The sequence below is a fragment of the Thunnus thynnus genome, chromosome 2 (genome assembly GCF_963924715.1).
Source record: "Thunnus thynnus chromosome 2, fThuThy2.1, whole genome shotgun sequence".
Lineage (NCBI taxonomy): Eukaryota > Metazoa > Chordata > Actinopteri > Scombriformes > Scombridae > Thunnus > Thunnus thynnus.
Window position 1 is genome coordinate 4,990,907 of NC_089518.1, and position 22,462 is coordinate 5,013,368.

Here is a 22,462-nt window from a genome sequence, read left to right on the forward strand (position 1 = left end):
ATGCTTTTAAATTGAAAATCAGCAACGTTCTTCCTGCCACCTCTAGTTTCAACCTGAGCGCGCGAGATAGCTAAATTGTGAATGTAAGACGTCACGGCGCAGAAAAGACAAGTAAGTTGAAACGTTAGCAAATAAAATTGCTGAATGTTTTGACAGAGAACGTTTGTGAAATTGGTCGTTATTACTGTACAGTTACTTCGATGTATTAAAATGATTTTGACTTGAGGCTCAGGGGTGGAGAAGTTATCAGACATCTTTCAGAACGAGCCATTATGTTAATTACCGATAGTTTCAGATGTCACGTTTATTAGCGAGCTCACAAGCTAGCTAGCTAACGGCTAACGTTAGATAATCTCTCAGCTAAATTAGCTTGCTTGTAAATTTGTTAATTTCAGATTTTAAACATGGCAATGTGTGAAAGCAATTTATATGGATACTGTTAAAGTTAGTTAACGTTGTTTGTTTGGGTCACTGAGTTATAGCAAAGTCTAAGACTTAGAGAGTGTGTGGTTATTGTTCCATGGTGTGAATAGTGTCAAGGAACATTACCTGACGTTATTCACTAGCTAGTAAGTCTGCTTGCACACTTGCCACCTAACAAGCTAACTGATGCACTTTATTATTTCAGTTAAAGGTGGTCACAATGTTTCTTATTCTGATAGAATGGGGCCTTATGGTATGGACAGTGAACTGAAGCATTGGAACAGAAAATGTGTCTCGTGCGCTCTTTCTGTTATTGCAGCCACTGAACTTTTTCAAAGTTGTTTCGGGTCTCAGACTGTTAACTGGTATCAGTTATCAGTTTTCCTCTGGCCCTGCCCAGATGCACAGATTGGAGGGACGGCCTGATCTGACAATATCTGTATTGTATGATGCTTCTTTCGTTGCTTGATATAGTGGACTGTCCCCATGTGGTTCAGAGACGTTTTGTACATTTCTCCTGATATCTGCTTTGCTATAACTTGATCTTTTACTTTAGAAAGTTCTGGTCATTATGATTGAGTCTTTGCTTTCTATAATATATAGAAAAATATTAATGTATTCATTGTTTTCCAGTGAAATTAGTGATTTAGCAGGGTTTTTCTGGCAAGGCACTGTATGTGTGTCACATTCTCATTAGTGGCTGAGCCTCTTAAAGGTCTGATCCTCAGCGAGGGAAGGATAAGTTCATCTAGTACATGTCTATCTCAGTCCTCATTCAGTTTTTGACCACCAGGTGGGTCTGATGATTCAATAGCTGCTGTAGGTCCAGAGACAATGATAATAGTGCCAATGCACAAAATGTTCAGTTTTCATGCTGCATGGATCTTTTTTCAGTGGTGGAAATTTGAGTCTAGATAACAAGTACACAGATACCATCTGAAGCACTGTATTGTTAATATGCTAAATGCTCATGTTCTAAAAATGGCATCAGTGCACTTCTACTCAAGTTAATCCTTGACAACCAATTGTGAACAATAATACAGTGGATATAATGTATCAGCAGTGAAGGATGGCACAGAGTTTGCATTGTCAGCTATGAAAAGGTCTAATTAGACAAGGTTGAGAGAAACATCCATTCTCAAGTTATAATATGCAACAGCAGGACAGAGGAAGGAATTGACCTGCTCTAACAGGGTGAATCATTGGACTTCGATGGGGCTCTCACTGCTTATATTACACAAGTCCAGCTAAGTCCAGCTGACTCTGTTTAGTCTATTTGTCTTATTAGAGGGGCAACAGAATCAAACCCTCACAAGACCCACACTGACAACACATGCAAGTCCTCACAAGGTGAATAATTCAGTCCAGAGAGTAAATCCTTAGATAAACAGTTTTTTTGCAGAGCCAAAAATATGCTTTTTAAGACACCTGCAATTCAATTTACCAAGGTATTGTAGCTCTGAAATAGAGGATGGCCTCCCAATACCTGAACAACAGATAACATCTACCTTAAAGGAACAGTGTGTAAGATTTACTGGCTTTTAGTGGAATGGACTGGGCCCATTGGACCATGGCCCTTTATATCTATATAGGGAACGGGTGCCATACCACAGAGGCCGCCATGTTGCACCGCCATGTTTTTACAGTAGCCCAGAACAGACAAACCAAACTCTGGCTCTAGAGAGGCCCTTACGCATTTTTCGCAGCCATTGTAGGTTCTCCTACACGCTTGGAAGGGGAGGCCGAGGGGAGGAGCATGGGTGCAAGAGCTCCGTCTACAGATGGATTTCCTTCAAAAGTGATGTATTTGTTCCGTCATTGTCTGTTTATTTTTACCACTAGCAGAAAAAAGATTTTTATCTGCCACCATATTTCCGCTTTCCATTTTGTATACGATTAAACAGCAAGGGAAAGAGACGCTCGTTGTTCCAGATATCAATGCTTGTTCCAGCTTCCTGCGATTGTATATGCACTGATTTATATGTCTTATTTTCTCCAAAATAATCAAAGGTATGGCAGTTTTGTTTAATGTGCACTTTTATCTCTAGGGATGGATACTGAACCCGGGGCTAACTTATTAAAGACCATAGTATTGATAAGCTCTGATGTTACTGATTCTGTTATCGGTACTTTTTAATGTTTTGGTGTAATTTATTATCACACTGCAGCCTCTCCTCTGCTCTCTATGTCTGGGCTGAGCCTTTCATCATTGTGCAGCTTCGACACACAACCTGGACACCAGCACCCATAAAGGTGTCTTCATTTGGTTGCAATCTGCAACCTCGCCAGCAGATGTCACTAAATCTTACACACTAGTCCTATAAGCTGCTATAATCTATGTGTTTTACAGTTTATCAGGTGACACTGTGTAGTGTGAGAACCATCAGCCACTCTGCAGCTCCCTTCAGCATTACGGATCTTTATACAGTAGTGAGTTTTTTATCATTGGACTGTGGCTACCCAACATTTTGGTTCACTCTCAGTGCTCTCATATAATGTTGCTTATGGCTCCAGCAGGCACCTGTTTTCAGAGAAAAAGCTCTGAAAACACACTGTTCACTACCTGCTCAGCAGCAAACAGCAAACAGACACAGTGAGCTGTAGACTAGCTGGTGAACATAGTGGAGCATTTAGCAGCTAAAAGAACTAGATATTTCCCTCAGCAGTTGGTAGAGAGCAGAAAGAGATTTCCAAATGAATGATAATGTTGCTCTGTAACTGCGAGATCTGTAAATAAGCAACTGTTTGCTAACAAGTTTGCCAACTTAAAAGCTGATGATACGTCAATGCTATGTTCATAACTTGTTTTAGCTTCCCCCAGATGAACCAAAAATCAGATATTGCAGGTTTGATGAATGGGGTTGATGTCTTCTACAAGTTTATCAGTTGACATCAAACAGTGCTTTCCCTATTGTGACTATTGTGTTTCTTTAATTCATCCTCATGATGATATAGCAAAACAAGAAAAGTATGAATGTGCACAACAAGCAGAATAGTGTATGAGGAATTTGGAAATACTTTCAAAACTGTTGCTTTTCTGAATGTGTATTTTTCTTCAAGAGACATTTTAGAATGACTGACAGCTGTTATCAGGAATATGAGAGGAACAGCGATGCATCATCTTCAGATGATGACTCTATAAGCCTGTTGCATGATCCTTACGCGTGCCAAAGCAGAGGGGCAGCTGAGGACATGGAGATAAGTGATTTAGCTTCACAAGATGGAAACAAGGAGCAGAAAAACAAAGTGGAGATGGAGATAAATCAACTGAAAGCAGCCCATCCAGGGGCAGATCCAAGGATATCCTGCTGTAGCCAGTCTGCAGCAGGCCATGCTGATTCTGCATCTCAATCAGGTAATTAAGTCAGAGACTCCTGAAACATCATGTATATGACATTGAAAGTATTATTCCATCTAATGTTATATCTTGATTTTATTCTTCAAAGTAGCAAATGTAAAGAAACCCGGAAAGATACAACTTCGCAAGAGAGACGGAAAGGGAGAGACTCTCCTTCACAAAGCATGCAAGAGAAAAGATCTGACCCGAATCAAAGCGCTCATTCAGGCTGGGATCAGTGTCAACATGGAAGATTATGCAGGTTTGTTGCATCACTTATTTGCCATTCATCACTTTAATACACAAACTGTTCCAAACTGTTGTCAAGAAATGTTGACTTGAATTGTCAGGCTGGACAGCTCTCCATGAGGCATCTGCTGTGGGTCACGAGGCAGTGGTTGAGGAACTGTTGAAGGCTGGAGCTAATGTTAATGCTAGAAGCTTTGATGGTGTCACACCCCTACATGATGCTGCTTTCTCTGGACACTATCAGGTGATGGAGAAATTCTTTTCTGTAACGCTTTCCATACATCCAAAGAGAGCAAAAGTTGTGGCGTCACTTTCAGGATAGCCACGTTTTCACAGGCTTTTGTAAATTTTGTTAACTGTTTGTGTGATCCCTCCATGAATTTCTTTTATCAGTCTCTGAAAAACTGAAACATGTTCCTTAGGTTTACGATCCATTTCTCTACTCTGTCCATGACCTGAAATACTGTTGAGCAGCATTATGTTTTAGGGCTGGATGTTTAGTCATCTGTGTTATAACATGTCAGTGTGCTTTTAAATACAGCTTTCTTCAGAACCCAAAAGTTAGGGTTTCATTTAGGCTCTCTATATTTGTAATACATTATATATTGATGATATAAACTTTTGTAATCTGTTATAATGTCTGATTAGAACATTATGAATATGACCATAAGCCATATACAATAGGCTTTCTCAGTGGTGACCTCAGTTATTTGAGAGTATGCAATTTGTTTCCGCCTTTTTTTCCAGAGAAAAGCCCCATTAACATGGTGATGGAGTCAGTTGACATGTTGGGGCCCACCATCAACATTTAGATCATTTGCTCTCCATAATGATTGCTCTAATTACTTTTCATGACAGGTTATAAGTTGTTATAGACATCATGATTATTATCTTGACTAATCGATTAAGTTGTTTGGTCTATAAAATCTCAGAAAATGGTGAAAAATTTCAGTCAGTGTTTCCCAAAGCCCAAGGTGACATCCTCAACTGTCCTCTTTTGTCCCAACCAACAGTTCACAACCCAAACACACATATCCTAACATAGTGAGGGACTGAGAAGAGACAGACAGAGAATATGATATATATTAATGAGTACAGTGTTAATTAATTCTTACAGTGCATGATATCTGTGTGATATACTGCATTATGCTGGTATGTACTCTTGAGTGGACAGGTTTTAGGTACAACCCCACTTTCACTGAAAGTATGCATATCAACAAGTGATGCATCACATGAGTGCAGTGTGTGGTACACAATAGGCAGATCAGTGTATTAGTATCAGTTGGAATGGGGGGGGGGGGGACCAGAACCAGTCACATCAAACTTTAATGTTGTCACAGAATAGCATCTCAAAAATTGAGCTGCCAGTGGCCTTATTGGCTGCCAATGTTGTGTGTCTCCAGTGAACACAGTAGCATCAAAACTGGATGCAGAGCAGAATCTCTGGGATTCATAGTAGTTCCTTTGTATAATATGAAAAAACACAAGCTCTTGAAAGTTTTGGTTACTCACAAGATGTTGTGAAATGTGTATATGTGTGCTGTAGGTAGTGAAGCTTCTCCTCCAATATGGCTCAAACCCCAGAGACAGGAATGTTGGTGGCCTCAGTGCATTGGACATGGCAGAGGAGGAGAATGTTAAAGAACTGCTCTTAACTTTGCAAGCATCTTCTGTGGTACATGAGCAGACTGGTGAAGCCTCTGCACAATACAGACAACCTGGTAAGCTACCTTACACATTCCAAACTGCACTGAAGAAATGTGTCTGTTCTCATTTTCATCGTAGGGCAAATGTGATCTGTGCATTTTATTTTGAGACACAGAAATTGTAATGCATAGAAAATAGCCATAGTGTCACATTCTTGCCAGTCACACATTAGGGCAAGCATATATACCATTGTATACACACGCTTACACTGTCTTACAGACAAAATAAAAACAGTACATTCATGAATAAGGAATGAAGGGCCTCTGAGATTCCACTGGTGACTCAGTTTCAGCTCTGCTTGCTTACATTGGTTGTAAACAACAAATACTGAGCTAGTGATAAACAGAAGCTATGTATTTAGTCATATTTTGGCAGACAGTGTAACATTAATGCAAATTTTGTATTATTATTTGCACACTGAAAATAACAATATTTTTATTTGACATTACTGATTTATATTATTTATGATTACATGATTACTTTTGTGGTACTTGTTTTTCCTCCTACTTTTTTATACGTACTTGAATTTGACGTACTTGAGAGAGAGAGAGACATGACATGACATGACATGACATGACATGACATGACATGACATTGTGGTTATGTGGCATGCACAGTAACTATTTGGCTACTGGGGTGCTACCCTGTCCTGGCTTTTAAACTATCATGTCAAGAAAAATAGTAAAAGATAAAAAACAGGTTCCCCAATAGTAAGACATATAATGTAAGATGTCTAAATTAAGTACATTTTGCTTGTTTTGTTGAAGGAAAGGTAATGTTAGACGTGCTAAAAGACTAATAACATATATTCTTTTAACTCACAAGACATGGAAGCAGGATTGTACAGAGGCCCCACTACTCATGCATTCCCTTGCAATACTTATTACGTTCCCCCTGATCCAGAACAGTTAGTGTGTCCTTGAGAGAGTTAGAATACATTGCCAGTTTAGGGTAACACACTGCAGATGCCACTGGCTGGGACCATGGTTGAGGCAGTGACTGTGACTAACTGTGTGGTTGTTGCTATGATGCTATGAATATGGCTATAGTTTATGTACTGTGGCCACCCATACTGCTCATTAACATTAAATGAAAAAGTATCCATATAGAGCAACAAAAACAGCCTATTGTCATAATCACAGCTATAGCCTGTGGGAATGATGGCCACAACAGCAGACTGTTATAATACAGAGTAGAGAACTAGTTGAACTAGCCTCTGTTAGGCTGCAATGATACAGACTAGCGACTGAGTGAGCTACAGCTGAGGGTGCACACGCTCACTCTGTGTTCACAACCAGAGGCTGTAACTGATACATAACATCTAATATTATATCATAATACTGCTCATCCTTCCTCTAAGGATCAGAGGGAATGCAAAACATATTGTAAGAAAAACACAAAAGTAGTTCACAAAATAATTCCCACCAGGATTTGGGGGGCTCCACAGGATTGTAATCCCTGAATGTGATGTTTTAGTTTGGTCAATGCAGTGGGACTTCACTGCACAGATTCTCAAGTTGAGACAGTAACATTTAGATAACTTAACTAGACTTCGATTTGTGTCAAAATCTATGTATAAATTGTGTTGGATCTATTACTTATTTCAAGACTTTGGATGTCCTAGAGTGATGGCAGGTAAGGTCTGAGAGCAGGATTCTTTCAGGTGACACATCTTCAGAGGTTCAGGGCCACAAGCAGCTCTCCTGCCAGAACAGCTTCGGTCCCAGCTGCAGTGACACGTCAAATGTACAGTCCAGAGAATCAGGTGACAGAGATGGAGCCAGAGAGCCCAGTGACATTCAGCTGAGAAAGAAAGACACCATCACTGATAATGTGAGAGCTCTTTAAAGATACCTTTAGACCTGAGGCTGGATTAAATGCACACAGACAGAAAGGGTCTTTTTAACCATTTGTGGCACAGGTCCAATCATCAGAAGCCATCCTTCTCTTTAGGAGTTTTGAAAAGCTTTACTGCTTCTACAACTTTCCTGTTCGTTCATTAACTGTAACTGTTTGTGTTTTTTTTTTATAGCTGATTCATTCAGAGGCCATAAGAGAGGTTTTGGAGGAGGTGGGGAAGAAGCAAACAGAAATGTTGACTTGGCCTCTAACAGAACCAGAGGATGCAGGTAGAGCAGCAGCAAACAGTCCAGCCTGCTATACTGAAGCAGCAGTTACATTTATATTTATATTTTAATGTTTGAAGTGCACTCAGAGAGAATTACACACCATAACTGGTCAACAGGATCAAAGCATTTCAAGCTGGTAATGCAAATGAAATTATATGTAAAAGTAGCTTTGTTTAGAGTATGAGATATAGCTACTATAGACCAAAGGTTTCAAAGAGAGGAAAACCAGAAATATAGAATATTGAATGTGTATAATTCACAGTAGTCTTTCTGTTGTTTTTCAGACAAATATCATACAGCTCTAAAACAGATCCAGTGTGTGCTGATTGACATACTCGCCAAACAGCACTTGGAGAAGGATAATCTTGCCAACAAGTACTGGTCAGTTCACGAACTTCTCTCATCCTTTACTGAAAAGAGGCTTTGTGAGTCAGCAGTAAAAGTTACTGTGTGTTCAGAACGTTGCAAAATTACATAAATGAAAGTCAACTATTTACTTAAAGGCAGAATGAGTAGGATTTTCCTAAAAAAAAAAAAAACGGTGTATAGACTCAACAAAACTCTACAAAAATAATCCCTCTCAATCATCACTTATGAGCCACTAGAAGTGTTTGACAGTGTCCGTATCTGCAGAGACGCTGCCTTCAGCCTGTATTTTCTTATTATTTTTGCTGTGTTCGGGGCATTTCTGGGCATCAACCTTTGGGCAGTGGGTGTGTAGCCCCCAGCACAGTGCACATAACAGTGCACAGGGTGTGAAGAACGTAGCAACTAATGGTGCTCTATTGGACTGAGATCTGGTGACCTTGGAGGCCACTGAACTCATTGTCATGTTGATGGAACTAGCTTGAGATGACTGGAGGTAGCCATTATGACTTTAAAGGGCTGGAATACAAGAAAAATGAGTTTTGGGGTGATAAGGGTGATGGTGGGCCCTCCTGTGCTTTAAAATGACTCAATTCTGTCTCCTTGGTCTTTTTGAATTATTTGAATGTTGAGGTGGTACCTGTTATTAGGTCACACCAGAAAGTCAAATCAAATATGCAGGAAGCTTTAGCATGAGCCACCCCTGCCATAACTTCTGAGAATACTTGAAGTGTTGCTTGTTGTTCAGCAGCTAAAAGTCTTAACAGCCTTCTAGAGGATGGAAATTTACATCAAGAATGGCTGAAATTACCTGTTTCTATTCACTGCCATCTGTCTAGTAAAGGTAAAACAAAGTTAAAAGCTAAAAGTTAGTTTCATGCTTTAAAAAGCATAGGGGTTGCTATCCATTACTAGCTTTTGGAAAGACATCACAGTCCCACTCAAGGTTTCTGTTATCATTGCACCAGCACACCAGTTCCCCAAATAATAACTGTGTTGTTTGACTCTTGGTCCAGGAGTGTGTCTGAATCCCTTCGGCAACGTGTGTTGAAAAGTCAACTGATCTCCCTCGCTTCATGTCAGAGGAACTTAGTGGTGATCCTCCAGAATCAAATGCATTTGGTAGAGGTGTATGTAACCATGAAGGCCAAACTCTCCACTCGGTCTCCCATATATCAAGGCAGTCCAGTAGTGAGACAGCAGCCAGATCACTTCTCAACTCCAGCTTCCAGAGCTGCCTCTTCTAAAGGTAGGGAGGTGCACATGTGCTTTCCAAACAACTGTAATCAAGACAGACAAAGAAAGGAAAGCCATGAGCCAGTTACACAGGCCAGCCTGTTGAGATCAGCACCTTCAAGCAATGCCAAAGATGTTACCGTGCAAAGACCTCCTGCTCCCTCACCAACCCAGGGGACAAAGGTCAACAGTGGTCAGAGAAGACCTCCACAACCAGGAAACACTTTGCAACACATAAACTTTCAGATGAAAGGAAAGAATGCACTGATACAGACAAGAGCTGAAGACAAAAGCAGACACCTCTCTAAGCTCATACAGGAAGGGAAAATGCCATCTGGAAGTGTTCTACAGCTGTTTTTGAAGGTGAGGCAAAGATCTCCTCCTCATTAAACCTTTTGAATTCTTGTCTTCATCTTGTTCTTTTGTCACCAAACACACTTAATTGCTTACAACCTGTACATAATTAAACCTGTTTTCCTAAAGGTAAAAAGGTAAAAAACCAAAGGTAAAAATAGCATGTGGTCCATGTATATAGACATCACACAACACAAACAAAAAAAAAATCCTCAAACTCCATGAAAATGATTTTTCCATTGGCACATTTGATGTGGAGCTTTCACATTTAATTATGGTATCACTGGATGCCGGATACTGTCTGATACTGCAGCGAGTGCCAGCTGCTGACTGCCATTCTACAGTTTATGTATGAATGGGGCCCTGGACATTGGCTGATAAACCTGTCTTCTGCTCTTTGTTAGGCTATTTTTGCCAGTACTGCTGTCCTGGAAAGAAAATGTCATGTCTTAAATGAATAAAACAACCTGTCTGTCTTGCATCCTTTAGGGTCATTGGCACCTTGCTAATGTGCAGGGGGATGGGTCGATAAAGGACAGTAAAGGAAAGTTGCACTCGGCTCCAGAGCGCTGGCTGGAGTCTATCTTTGGTAACTACATCCCTGTAAGCTCAACGTACGCCTGGGACAAGGTTAGACACAAGGCTTTAATCTTATCACAACACTCAAAACATAAGAATGGCTGGAGAAACAGGAAACACTGTATCTGTTGGCCTTCTGTTGTAACTTACACAAACTGGTGGTTTTGCCTGAGGCCACGTTCAGACAAAAGCACTGCGTTCGTTCGTTCCAATGAGACTACTGCAGCGGGGTTCCTGATGCAGAAAAACAAAGTTGAACTTGGTGAGAAAGTGGGCAAACGACTGTCTCTGTCATAACTTTCCACTAAGGTAGTGTTTTAGCATCTTATAAGCCTTCAAACTCATGGATCTATTTCTCTAACTGGGCTTCCTGAACTGTATGACATTATTTCGCCAGTATCTGAAACAACACACCCACACATACAACATACAACAAGGTACGTGGCTGAAATCAAGCCTGGGACATTAAGACATTGCAGTCATAGTATTTGACGTGTGTTTTAACTACTCGGCCACCACAGTGCCCAGCATTTTTTGACACAGTAGTCAGTTTGTCCATTTGAGCAAAATGTTGGTTCAGAGCAAGATGCAATACATCGACAAATACAGACTGATATCATGAACTTTGTTGTAGATCATTATCTTCTCCAGAAGATGATTCCTAATGTTTTGGTGACTGTGACCTTTCCTTTCCTTATTGTGGGGTGCAGTAAACATTGAAAGTTTCTAGTGCCTCTTAGATAACCAGACCGACTGAAGGTTCCCAGAACTGAACTTAAAGGACTATTCCGGTTTATTTTAACCTGGCACATTTCCCATAAATGTTGCCATTGTGGCTTTATGGGTCATGCTAACATTGCTCTCTCCAGCTCCATAATAGTGATTCGGGGAAACAAGTACTTGCTCAAAACAACGTATATGGGATCAAGCTGCACAAGCCTCCTACAGCTCTCCAAACAAACATGATTTTACATTAATCATTTCAAACGTTTGCTTCTGAGTCTGAACAAAAGTGAAACTAGCTGTTGGTAGCGGCTTTATGGCTAACTGCATAGGGAACTACATCTGGGAAGGCTCGCTGGCTAACCTAACAACGCTGCATATTCATCCATGTGCACTGGTTTGTTAACATGTGTGAGGCAGGCTTTCACTGCGGTTACACTGTGTTCCAAAGAAACTCAAGAAAACAAAGTAGAATTACTGATTACCCCATGGACTAACATGAGGACAATGGCAAGTTCACTTTGATGGCCAGCTGCATTTATTTGAGCTGGAGTACACCAAGAGGAGCTAAAACAAATGGAAGAAGAAAGATGAAGAATGGAAGAACATGAAGAACATTTACCTCACAGAAACTGACAAGTGAGGAGGAAAACTTTTGCTGCAGAGTGAGACCTGCTCATGCTACACTCAGAAAATCTAGGAACGTCCACAGATGTGAGTGATCCCAGCTGTGTAATCACAACAAATACATTTTGAGCTCTTATTAACATTGTCGTCCTAGAGACTGTTTCTCCTCCACAGAATCAAATGGATGGTAAGAAAAATGTGATTCTAACATGTAAAACGCTATGTGAGGGATGACAGTATGTAATTCTCTATCATCCAGCAGTAGTCCATGAAACCTGCAGTTTGTATCTCGTCATTTTATTCCTTCAGTTTGGAATTTTGCAGGCATAAACCATTTATCTCGTCTACTTCTCCAGCAACCAGAACTATCCTTTAAGATAAGGGGAGACCAAGCAGTTGCTGTCTTTGCCCCTAATCTTTGGAGTAGTTTACCTCTTATTGTTTAATTATGCAGTTCAATTGAAACTTTTAAAAAAACTCACTAATGTACTGCATATTCCCCCACTTTTTTAAACTGATGTTTCTTATTTTGTTGTTTTTGTTGATGTTATTTCTATTTTGTAAATTGTTACTATCATGCCTGCTTCATATTTAATATGCCTTTAACTGTTTTTAATATAAAAATCTTTTGTCAGTGTTTCCCTGTTGAATTGCAGTGGAACAAAGGTGCTAAAAAGAGGAAATTTTGTACTAAAAAGGTTGTAACTTTGTAAGATATCCCCTTGATTTGTCTAATTCATGTTAACATTAAAATACGTAATTGCTTGGAAAGACGGCTGTGGATTTTGTCTCCTAATACTTACATTAAAAGCGTATTATGAGGGGAAAAGAATCTTTCAATGGCCTGTATGAACTGGAGGAATGATAACGGCTGTTTGTTCATATGGGCGCCTGTCTGTTATTTTAAGACAGACTTGAAAAATTGCAAGACTTTAAATGTATGCATATTTATAATGATTTTGACCTTTTATAAGTAAGTAAATAAATAAAAGTTCTTGTTCACATTACTCAATCATAAAGTTTATTTAGTTTAATAAAGTTTATTTATCTAGCGCTTATCAAAACCAAGGTAAGAATACAACAATTGGATAAACTAAGAAAATGGGAATCATGAATAAAATGAACTGTCAGACAGTACAATGCATACAGTGGTGATGATAAACGCTGCCTTCCTTACAGATAGGTAAGAGAGGGTGACTTGTGTTTTTAGGTTCATTTCTATTAGCTGTTAATGCAGGACTGTTTAGTAGATTGTGAAGAATCAGCTCCTGCAGACTGTTTTCCTTCTTTATCTGTTAAAGTGGAACAAGGCATCTGCTGTTTCCTGCCTGCCAGTAGGGGTCTGTGGAGACGGGGCAAGACACAGCAGTAGGCTGTAAATTATTGAGTGTTCACTCTGGAGCTGTGCACGAGCAAACACACTCCTCCTCCTCCTCCGTTTCTTCCATCTCATTGAGAAAATGAAAAATAGCAGAATGCTACAGAGATCTGTTTAATGGTTGCACGGTCCAGAGTGTTGCTGAGAGACATTTGATAGGCCCTCAGGTTTCACATATCCCACCCAGCATAGAGTTACAGACACACTCTCATGAATAAGTCATCATTTATAAGCAGACATCTCAATGGTGTAAAAAGTTATTTCTGATGAATTCCTTTTACTGTTTCACCAGGTGACTTTCAGAGACAAACCTTTGTCTCATTACTTATTGAACACGGAATCTGAAGGAAACGCACCCCAGATGTGTCCTGAGGAGGATGTTCAACTCTGCAGTGATAGATCTACTCAGGAGACACTGACCACAGGTCTGTTGTTCCCATCTGCTGACATGCTTAACCTCTTCCTCAGCTCCACATACATCCTGCCTTTGATATTTCCTCCAGAGTGACTCAAACAAATAAAGAGGGCAGGCTGAAGTCACTGAAGTGTGGCTTTTTCTATGTCAATAATTAATCACCTGCCTCATGAGTCCCACCTGGAGTTCTCTGTTGCAAACAGCCTCATTAAAACAAATTATACATTTGTTTAATTTCTCTTTGAATATTTGAATGCCTTTTCTGTTTTTACAGTGGCAGCCAGCCTGAATCGCCTGATGAAAATCAAGAGAATTCATTTGGTGGATGATGACGAGCTGCTGCCAAATGCTATAATGGACTGCTACTGGGAGAAGCTCTTGCAGAAAGACTATTCAGAGTTTGAAGACTGGGGAATTGAATTATAATGAACTCTCGCCACACTTTACTTTTGAACTTATTTTATGATCAGTTTACTCAAAATGAACGGGGGTAAAATGAGACCTCTACTGAGTGATCCTCTCAAACTGAATGGAACTTCAGATTTTCATTCATTTATCTTCTTATTTCTGTCATATTACACAAGTTTGCCATTTTTATGTATTTGTGCTTTAGGTTCATGTTTTAACTATTTATATCAGCCTAAAAGAGCACTCTCTGCTTGGTAATGTAAAGGTAGGGTTGTCATTTCATACTATATATTAAACTTTATGTTATAGTGTGAATTTCTCTTTTACTTCCATCTGAGCATTGTTCAGGTTCTTACAACATTCATTTTTAAATGTAGTATTTTCTAACTGTTACCAGCATTAAACCAAAACAATAAAAAAAATAATGCAGGTAATAATAGCTGTGTCTGGTTTGATATGTGATCAAAAGCAGCAGCAGCAGCAGGGTGGCAACTGTCAGCTATGGCTTTATGGTTGTATGAAATAATAGCTGCAGCCCTACACTGGTATACTGTATACTGTAGACTGGACAGACAGATGGTCGGATAGTAGTGTTACAGATATGAGTAGCTTTGCTTGGATCTCCCCTGCTCGTGCTGAGGAGGGTTAATCATTAGAGAGTGGGTGGTAAATATAGCGAGTGGTGGTGATGTGCTGGATGTGGCTGGGCAGTGGGCGGACAGCGATCAGGACTCTCCCCCTGCCACTCCTCTGAACGGTCGCTTCAGTCCGAGATGGAGCTCGGGACATAGCAGACAGGACTCATGACCGCTCGGCTCTATCAAAGCGCACTTTCTTTACGCATGTTATGTGGTAAGTTTTCTGTTCTCGCCTCCGTATGTGCCGTCACACGCTACCGGTTTTGATGAAGTTATTGCAGGATTGAGTGTGGTTGAACGGCACCGTGCCTCATCATGTGATTCTTTTGGGGCCAAAGGAAAATTTTGAGACGCTGAACTGTGGCTGATGCATAATGCAGGAAAGCATTACGCACCGAGAAGTTTGATTTCCGAGAAAAACTGCTCCTCATAAAGAAGGCTTAAGGTTTCTCAGTTGTATTGAATTTGTTAAATCAGTTTGGTGTTGCTTTGCTACAATACTCTATTTTCATTTCTCTTTGTCTTTTCCCCAACACTTATCCAAGACACATGTGTCATTATATCAAGGCTCTTTGGAAGTGTGGAGAGGGTTTGCATGGCACGAGGGCCGCTCAAAGACCACTTTAGAGAGCAAGGTAAGTTAGAAACTGATTCTACTAAATATGAATTTCATTTGATTTATTTAATTTGCTTCCTAAACAGTAATTGGACAAACTATTGTAAATATTCATTTAAAATCAACAAAAAGTTGTTTATGAAGTAAATTACATAAATTTAAGAAAGTTGCATTGCTGTGTCCCAAGACTTTGAATTTAAATGATTTTCTTTTTTGTAAAGGAATTTCATGCACCTTACCAACAATATAGATATCTAAAAGTGTATTACAGTCATAATTCAATAATGATAATTCAAGTTATCCTGTCTCTTATTTTAAATCACTTAAATATTTAATTTTCTAATTGCTCTTCTCACAACTAGTTAACTACATACTATAGTCAGAATGTTCATTTTCATGTTTTTTTAATCCATTTATTTCTAGAATGAAAATAAGATGTGCCCACTACCTTCATAGATTGAGACACAGGTGCTTCCTGTTTTCTCTGTGTCTGCTGGTGGTGTGTCTGCTCAAGCTGGTCTACATTAAAGTGACAGTGAGAGACAGCGTCTACATTGAGCCCTATGGAATCACTGTCAGTTTATCCAGAGTCCACAACCACAGGTATAATATCAACTGCACCGCCATCTACGAGCTCGACCCTGTGGAGATAGGCAAAGCTCTTGAGATAAAACGGAAAGTCATTGTTGACGTGGATGATGATAGCACTGTCAGTTTGACCTCAGACTGTCAAACCTTTATCAAAACAAGAGGTTACAATGATGTTCCAGTGTCAAATGCAGAGCATAGCTTCCCATTGGCTTACTCCCTGGTGGTACATAAGAATGCACCCATGGTGGAGCGTATCCTTCATGCCATCTATGCACCTCACAACATCTACTGCATTCATTATGACCAGAAGTCCTCACCAGTCTTTATAAAGGCCATAAAGAACCTGGCTCAGTGTACTCCTAATGTGTTCATTGCCTCAAAATTGGAGTCTGTGGAGTACGCCCACATCAGCAGGCTTAATGCCGACCTCAATTGCATCTCTGACCTGCTAAGGTCACAGGTCAAGTGGAAGTATGTCATCAACCTGTGTGGCCAGGATTTTCCTCTCAAGTCAAACTATGAACTGGTGATGGAGTTGAGGCGGCTGAATGGCAGTAACATGCTGGAGTCCAGTCGCCCCAGTGAACTCAAGAAACAGCGCTTCAGCTTCCAGCATGAGCTGAAAAATGTGCCTTATGAGTACCGCCGTATTCCTGTCAAAACCACAGTGGCCAAAGATGTTCCTCCACATGGTATTGAAATGTTCATCGGTAGCGCATATTTTGTCCTGTCAAGGGATTTTGTGAATTACATGAGCAGCAGCCAGGTGGTGAAGGACTTTCTGGCATGGTCTGCCGACACATACTCACCAGATGAACACTTCTGGGCCACCCTTGTCAGGGTCCCTGGGGTGCCAGGACACATTCCCAGGTCAGAACCGGACATCACAGATCTGAAGAGTAAGACACGACTTGTCAAATGGAACTATTTAGAAGGAAATCTGTATCCTCCCTGCACAGGTACACACATGCGGAGTGTTTGCATTTACGGAGCTGCTGAACTTCGCTGGCTCCTCAACTATGGCCACTGGTTTGCTAACAAATTTGACCCGAAAGTGGACCCAATCCTGATTAAGTGTTTGGAGGAGAAGCTGATGGAGAAACGTCAGTATGTGCAAACATGATACTGATGGAAAGAGGGGAGCGTCAATATGATAATGTCATGTAATTTAGACTACCTAACACTGTATGGAGAAGCATCATCTGGACCACCTGCAGCATTAAAACAGTGCATCAGTAATCCATCAGTAATTTAACTGGGAATTCTTCAAATTTGTTCTTTTACCTTTGATAACAAGGTATATTTTACTAATATTTCAAAAATATTGATTACTGAACTTTTAATGAATGATTTTTACAATGTGCTATTACTAAGTGATTTGAATACTTGTTGCTATCCTGCTGCAGCAGGATACTGCACCTGTTCTTGGTCTTTTCACATTATTCCATTCATTCTAATTAGTGTTTTCTAATTAGTCTGTACCTTTCACTGACCACCCAAGGCATTTAATCAGTAACAGGAGGACACGAAAAAGTGCCTATTTCTAAAAGGATAATGGATTATTTCAGGAAATGCCATTGTAAAAACAAGTGCCGCTTGATATCACATCCAAATACAGTGTCCATGTTGTTCTTGAATATGATTCCAGATGCTATCAGGACTAGAAATACCAAAGACATATGTTCCATGTGTTCTGCAAATCAACTGCTTTTTTGTCATGAAGATACCAATTTATTTGAAAAAAAAAATAGATTAATATGAAAGATTGTGATCTCTGATGATTTATTTATTTCTGAATAAAAGGATTACATTTCTTATTGGTTGCTTGGCCTGTAGTTGTGGTCTCAGGTGTGACCATGTTAGCAACAATCAATTGTAGTCAGTCACATCTCTGAACAAGCCCTGGTATGTTAAAGAATAATAGATGACTTAGCTTGCTTGTTCAGTTAAATGTACCTCATGGAGTTGACCACCAGTAGTTCTGCAGAGCAGTGATTGAATGACAGGATCCCTGTAATATTTGTGTGTTCTAACAGTGCATGCATAACAACTGAGGTGATTGCCAGAAGCATAGGGGTCATTGATGCAGGGTTAGCGTTGACAGTGTGTGTCAGTACTGTGTTCATAAAAGATATATCTGGAGACAAAGATCTCTCAGTTGATTATGCTAGCTTGTTACTGCTGCGATAGCTGTTCCTTCAGTGTCACTGCAGTAGGTCATTGTGGAGAATGTTGTAAATTACAGTAAGCTAACAGTATGCTTTAGAGAACCTACCTAGGGACAGACATAGTGACATGTACAAATGAGGATATCAGTGCACACTTTTGGACGGTAATGTAAGGATGAAGAATGAAAAAAAGAGAGCTCTCGAGATAGAAGTTCAAACCCAGCCTGCTTTCCCATCTCTGCACACAGTTGGATAAAGGCTGTGCTTGTCAGATTATCTGTTTCAGAGAGTTACAAAAACTGACAGCCCACAAGATTCCACCATTAGAACCTAGTGCTTTTCATTTTGTCTGAAGCAAACTTAGGTCTTTAATGAGCAGCACAGCTTCATGGCAATATGGGATTGATAGTATTTTCATATGAAACACACATTCAGGTTATTTAATCTGAACAGTTTCAGTTGGACTTCCAGAAAAAAATACTATATTATCATTGTCATATCCGTTCCCATTTATAGAAGATTTGATACATATCACAACCTGCACCACTAGAGTGCAGCTTTCTAAACATGAAAAAAAGGCTTTGCAAATGTTTTATGAGGTAGGAAATGTGAAGGTTTAAGGACACACATAATGCAATTACAATGAAAACTTTAACTTAGTATTCAAATTAATGGCATTAGTTTTATTGGGCTGTTTAGCTGTGTACTGTAGAGGTAAGTCAAGCTGTTTTTATATACAGACCCATGTTCCCGACTGCATCCAGTTTACATCTTACTGTAGAGAGTTTTAATTCGCTCTCTGGCTGGCTCCAGACTTGGCTCCAAATACTGATGATTTAACAGGACTGATATAAAGTACAGTATATCAAATCAGTGTGGGGACGTGGGAGCTTGCAAGCCACCATAACTCTATTCCTCAGGCTGCCAGAATATACCAGAGAAGAAGAATGCTGGCCTTTAAAAGCTCCTGTACGTCATGTGGCCAGACTTCTGTATTAACAAGCTTGTAGAGGTCTGAAGAAATTCAAGCGCAACAGTTGGAGAAGCAGGAGGACAGTGGCCTTTTGTTACTCTTCAATACAATTACAGAGATGGAGAACATGATTGTAGAGGCAGATCAAGGCTTTTGTTTTCAAATTCTCAGCCAGGTGAATGGCTCCCTCAGGATTTTCCAAGTTCCTGTTATCCCAATTTTTTTGGACCGTTAATATTTTCTGGAGCCCTTTTATCTACTGCATACAAGTCAGTCTGTTGATGAGACTGTTCTCAGACAGGCTGAAATGGGATCAGGCCATTGTTTATACAAAGGTAATACAACACAAAGGATGAGATGCTGTAGTACAGCACCAGTAGCAGGTGGTGGTTGCATAGCAGCAGCTCATATTTCTGTCAGCTTGACTGGCTGCTACACACTACAGCATCTAATCAGGTGTCAGGATTTCTTTAAATAGCATGATGGCATCAAATGGCTCCTCAGCGAACTAAATTTTGTGCACTTCAATCTTGAAAAAGACGAAAATAGTATTAAATAGTATTAAAATAGCATTTATAATCAGAGTCCTTTGACCTTGCTATTTAGTTCTTCTTCTGTATCTAATAAAAAAAACCAAAAGAAAACACAAAAGAAAACCAAAACTGTATAACCTGAGCAGCTTAAATTCCCAGGTAAGTAAAAAAAATCTCAGAGATCTCAATCAAAATGATACTTTGTCATCAGATAAAGTTGAATTGGTTTTAAAAATGTCAAGTGTTTTGCTCCTTTGGGATGATTAAGTTGATTGATTTAAAAGTAGGTGGTTGATAGTAATACAAGAATATTCTGGTGTGTTCAGCGTGCTACATCAACATATTTTACACAAACTGAAAATTGAACTATTGGTTATAGAACAAAAAAACAACAAAACTTTTTCTATACTATTCTGGGCCACCACAAAAATTATTTTAGCACCAGATGTATGATGTTCTGCCCTAGCTTTCCCCCTGCTTGGGGCTACATACAGTACCAGGAGGATCATCACCACCAATTCTGGTCTGTTTGCAATGTGATATGTGGCCATTTTGTTTAAGTGTGTCCTCTGGTTTCCTGGAGACAGACAATGACATGATCCTTCACTGGTCCTTCCACTCTGAAGCCTAGCACTTATTCCTACTTTATCTTCTGCAAGGTTTCAGCCTGGGAACTGCTTCTCAAACCTACTAGGAGATCTTCAGACACTTGAAGAAGGAGCACCCTTTAATTTAGGCGTGGGGCATTGTAATGCTTTTTCTGAGGCAGATCTTATGCCGACTTGTTTGAATCGAGTTTAGCTGAACCTGTTCTAAACTGCAGCAAAAGGGGTCAGTAAGATTCAAATGAAGGGCTTGTTGATTTGTTGCACAGCAACAGCTCCGGACCTCCGTCTGTGTTTATTCTGAGCAACTGCAGCCACAGTACTGCTGTGGGCTTAGGTGCTGGCAGATTAGGGTGGTCTGTACAGGGCCATTTCTGTAACTTTCTGACACCGATGAGCTGACATTCACACCCACTCCATACAGTGATTAGTCAGCTGTGTGAAGGTGAGGAAGAAGCCAGGGTTTGAACTTCTCTCCCTAGCTCTCCTTTTTCATTCACAACACAACTATTCCTGTGACTTTTTGTGTGAGTGCAACACTATGACTGCCTTCCAGGAGAGACTGTCTGCAATGATAGAGGTTTTAGGTCTATCTACCAATGTAAAGCAGTATTATAATAATAAATTTAATATAATAATAGATTTTTTAGTTTATATAGCGATCGTGTTAGGTAAGAGTTGGCTATTTAGACATCCAGCAGGCACAGAGCAATGTTATCGTTCAGTTGTGTTTTTGTCCACTTGACCTGGCTCTTTAGCTTCTCTCTAACTTTGTGTGTCTGCTGTTTGGTGGTGGGCATGAAGAGCACAGTGGGTTTATCCAAAAAAAAAAACAAAACAGCTGCTGCTGGAAACTAGATTAATGAGAGCTGTGAGACCTGAACTGTAAAGTTGTGGACTTTTTACCTTTCACATTACATATTCAGTCATTTGACCCATTGTTCATAATTGGTGCAGCTTTAAATGAGGAAGAGATAGACAGATTATACATTTAAGGAACATCAATTCAATTTAATTTACTTCACCAGGACAATCCACAGATCTGTTGGCTACTGTTTTCTAGGGAGTCCTAGGTACATATAATTAATATTTATTTAACCAAGATAGAATATTGGGCAAACCATTGATTGACAATGTGCCTTGATGTGGTGTGAGTACACAGTGTCTTCAAGTTTCATGTTAGGGGTTCTCCACCAATTTTTACCCCCAAAGATCAGTTTTCTAGTCATTACTACTACTCACCCTGTTAAAACATTTGTAAAATGTCCTTTGTACCTCTGGATGAGCCAAGTCAAACAAAATAGTGGCTTAGAGACTAAAAACCTATAACAGAAAGCTTGTTACAAACTGGGATCATGGAGTTTGAAAGATGCAGGTGTTTACTAGCATTGAGGGTTAAGTTGCATCATTGAAGGCGTAGAATCCAGTGTTTTTGCAGCTTGACAAAGTCAGCATATCTTTGCCTCTGCTGCTTCGATTTTGACTCTTTGTGTCTTGTGAATCTCCTAACTTTAAGGCAGTGCAATACTAAATTACTGTAGTGCCCCTTTAACTCACCCACAAGGCTGTTTCCCTGTTTGGGACACAGCTTTTCCGCTTAACATGAATAACAAGTCCATAACATGCTCAAGAAATTGGAAATTTGATCATTTACTATTCCATGATAGCGGCTCTCCATCTGCTGAAGAAGATTGTGTGATATGATCGAGTCTCACTGGAGATACTGTATTTTCTAATGTTCAAACTTCTTTCCTGTTTTGAGAGTTTATTACCAGAAAAGGCTGTGCAGATCTACACAGGGCTACTTGATGAACCATCTTAATGCTTGATTATCACTGAAGGGTCCGTGATAGTTGTAAGCAGTACAGGGCTCATGGGTGGGTCAAATTTTCTTTTTTCACATTAGGAATCATTGGAGTGCACAAGGAGGCTAGTCACCAGTGGCCTCACTGTCGGTCCGACTCTTCTATATTTGCCTGCTCCTCACAATAAACTCAATTCATGGGCTGCTCTACAGTGCAGAGGGGTTATGGAGGACAGGTGAAATTTGAATACGAAACCCCTGCCCCCTCCTCTCTATCTGCAGGTATACAATGAACAATAAGCATCATTCTTTCTCCGTGGTCTGGTATTTTGGGTAGGGTCCAAGTTGAGCTGTTTGGGTTTTTTCTTTTCCCCGGCTCATTAAGACCTCTTTCTCAAAAGAAGTGCTGTGTCATCTTCCAAGTCTAGTAAATTTATGATTCCATTTCAGCAAAAATTTTGTCTAGATCTTTATCCCCACCTGGTTGTTCATAGTCTTTAATTTGTTTTCTAGAGGTTTTTGGCTTAAAAAATGCATCAAGAAGGGCCTTCCCCCACTTGAAGTAATTACATTATGGCTCACTGTTACCAAGATTGTTTGTTA

The 22,462-nt window shown here is 39.9% G+C and overlaps 2 protein-coding genes across 6 annotated transcripts; both read left to right on the top strand.

Annotated features, from left to right (window-relative positions):
* Positions 1–3: 3 nt before the first annotated feature.
* Positions 4–14,368, top strand: LOC137190713 (ankyrin repeat domain-containing protein 31-like). 4 transcript variants are annotated; one of them, XM_067600276.1, is made up of 12 exons: positions 4–111; positions 3,484–3,778; positions 3,873–4,022; positions 4,111–4,253; positions 5,556–5,730; positions 7,380–7,549; positions 7,749–7,845; positions 8,130–8,226; positions 9,228–9,810; positions 10,291–10,431; positions 13,401–13,533; positions 13,798–14,368. In XM_067600276.1, the coding sequence occupies exons 2-12, from the start codon at positions 3,496–3,498 to the stop codon at positions 13,947–13,949; spliced, it is 2,124 nt and encodes a 707-aa protein (XP_067456377.1). In that variant the 5' UTR covers positions 4–111; positions 3,484–3,495; the 3' UTR covers positions 13,950–14,368. The 4 variants fall into 4 exon arrangements, with proteins under 4 accessions (XP_067456377.1, XP_067456386.1, XP_067456368.1 ...); XM_067600267.1 differs by having other exon boundaries at positions 11–111; positions 3,486–3,778; positions 3,870–4,022; XM_067600260.1 differs by lacking the exon at positions 4–111 and adding an exon at positions 118–2,676 and having other exon boundaries at positions 2,774–3,778; positions 3,870–4,022.
* Positions 14,369–14,454: 86 nt separating this feature from the next.
* LOC137190751 (beta-1,3-galactosyl-O-glycosyl-glycoprotein beta-1,6-N-acetylglucosaminyltransferase 4-like) lies at positions 14,455–17,506 on the top strand. 2 transcript variants are annotated; one of them, XM_067600348.1, is made up of 3 exons: positions 14,455–14,783; positions 15,115–15,204; positions 15,609–17,506. In XM_067600348.1, the coding sequence occupies exon 3, from the start codon at positions 15,610–15,612 to the stop codon at positions 16,897–16,899; it is 1,290 nt and encodes a 429-aa protein (XP_067456449.1). In that variant the 5' UTR covers positions 14,455–14,783; positions 15,115–15,204; position 15,609; the 3' UTR covers positions 16,900–17,506. The 2 variants fall into 2 exon arrangements, with proteins under 2 accessions (XP_067456449.1, XP_067456460.1); XM_067600359.1 differs by lacking the exon at positions 14,455–14,783 and adding an exon at positions 14,790–15,014.
* The last annotated feature ends 4,956 nt before the right edge of the window (positions 17,507–22,462 follow it).

Excerpts from the sequence above, each read along its gene's own strand:
- LOC137190713 (XM_067600267.1), top strand. The coding sequence starts at position 3,496 with ATGACTGACAGCTGTTATCAGGAATATGAGAGGAACAGCGATGCATCA. Across the intron at positions 8,227-9,227 it reads AATCTTGCCAACAAGTACTG|GAGTGTGTCTGAATCCCTTC; the intron begins GTCAGTTCACGA and ends CTCTTGGTCCAG. Across the intron at positions 10,432-13,400 it reads CAACGTACGCCTGGGACAAG|GTGACTTTCAGAGACAAACC; the intron begins GTTAGACACAAG and ends CTGTTTCACCAG.
- LOC137190751 (XM_067600348.1), top strand. The coding sequence starts at position 15,610 with ATGAAAATAAGATGTGCCCACTACCTTCATAGATTGAGACACAGGTGC.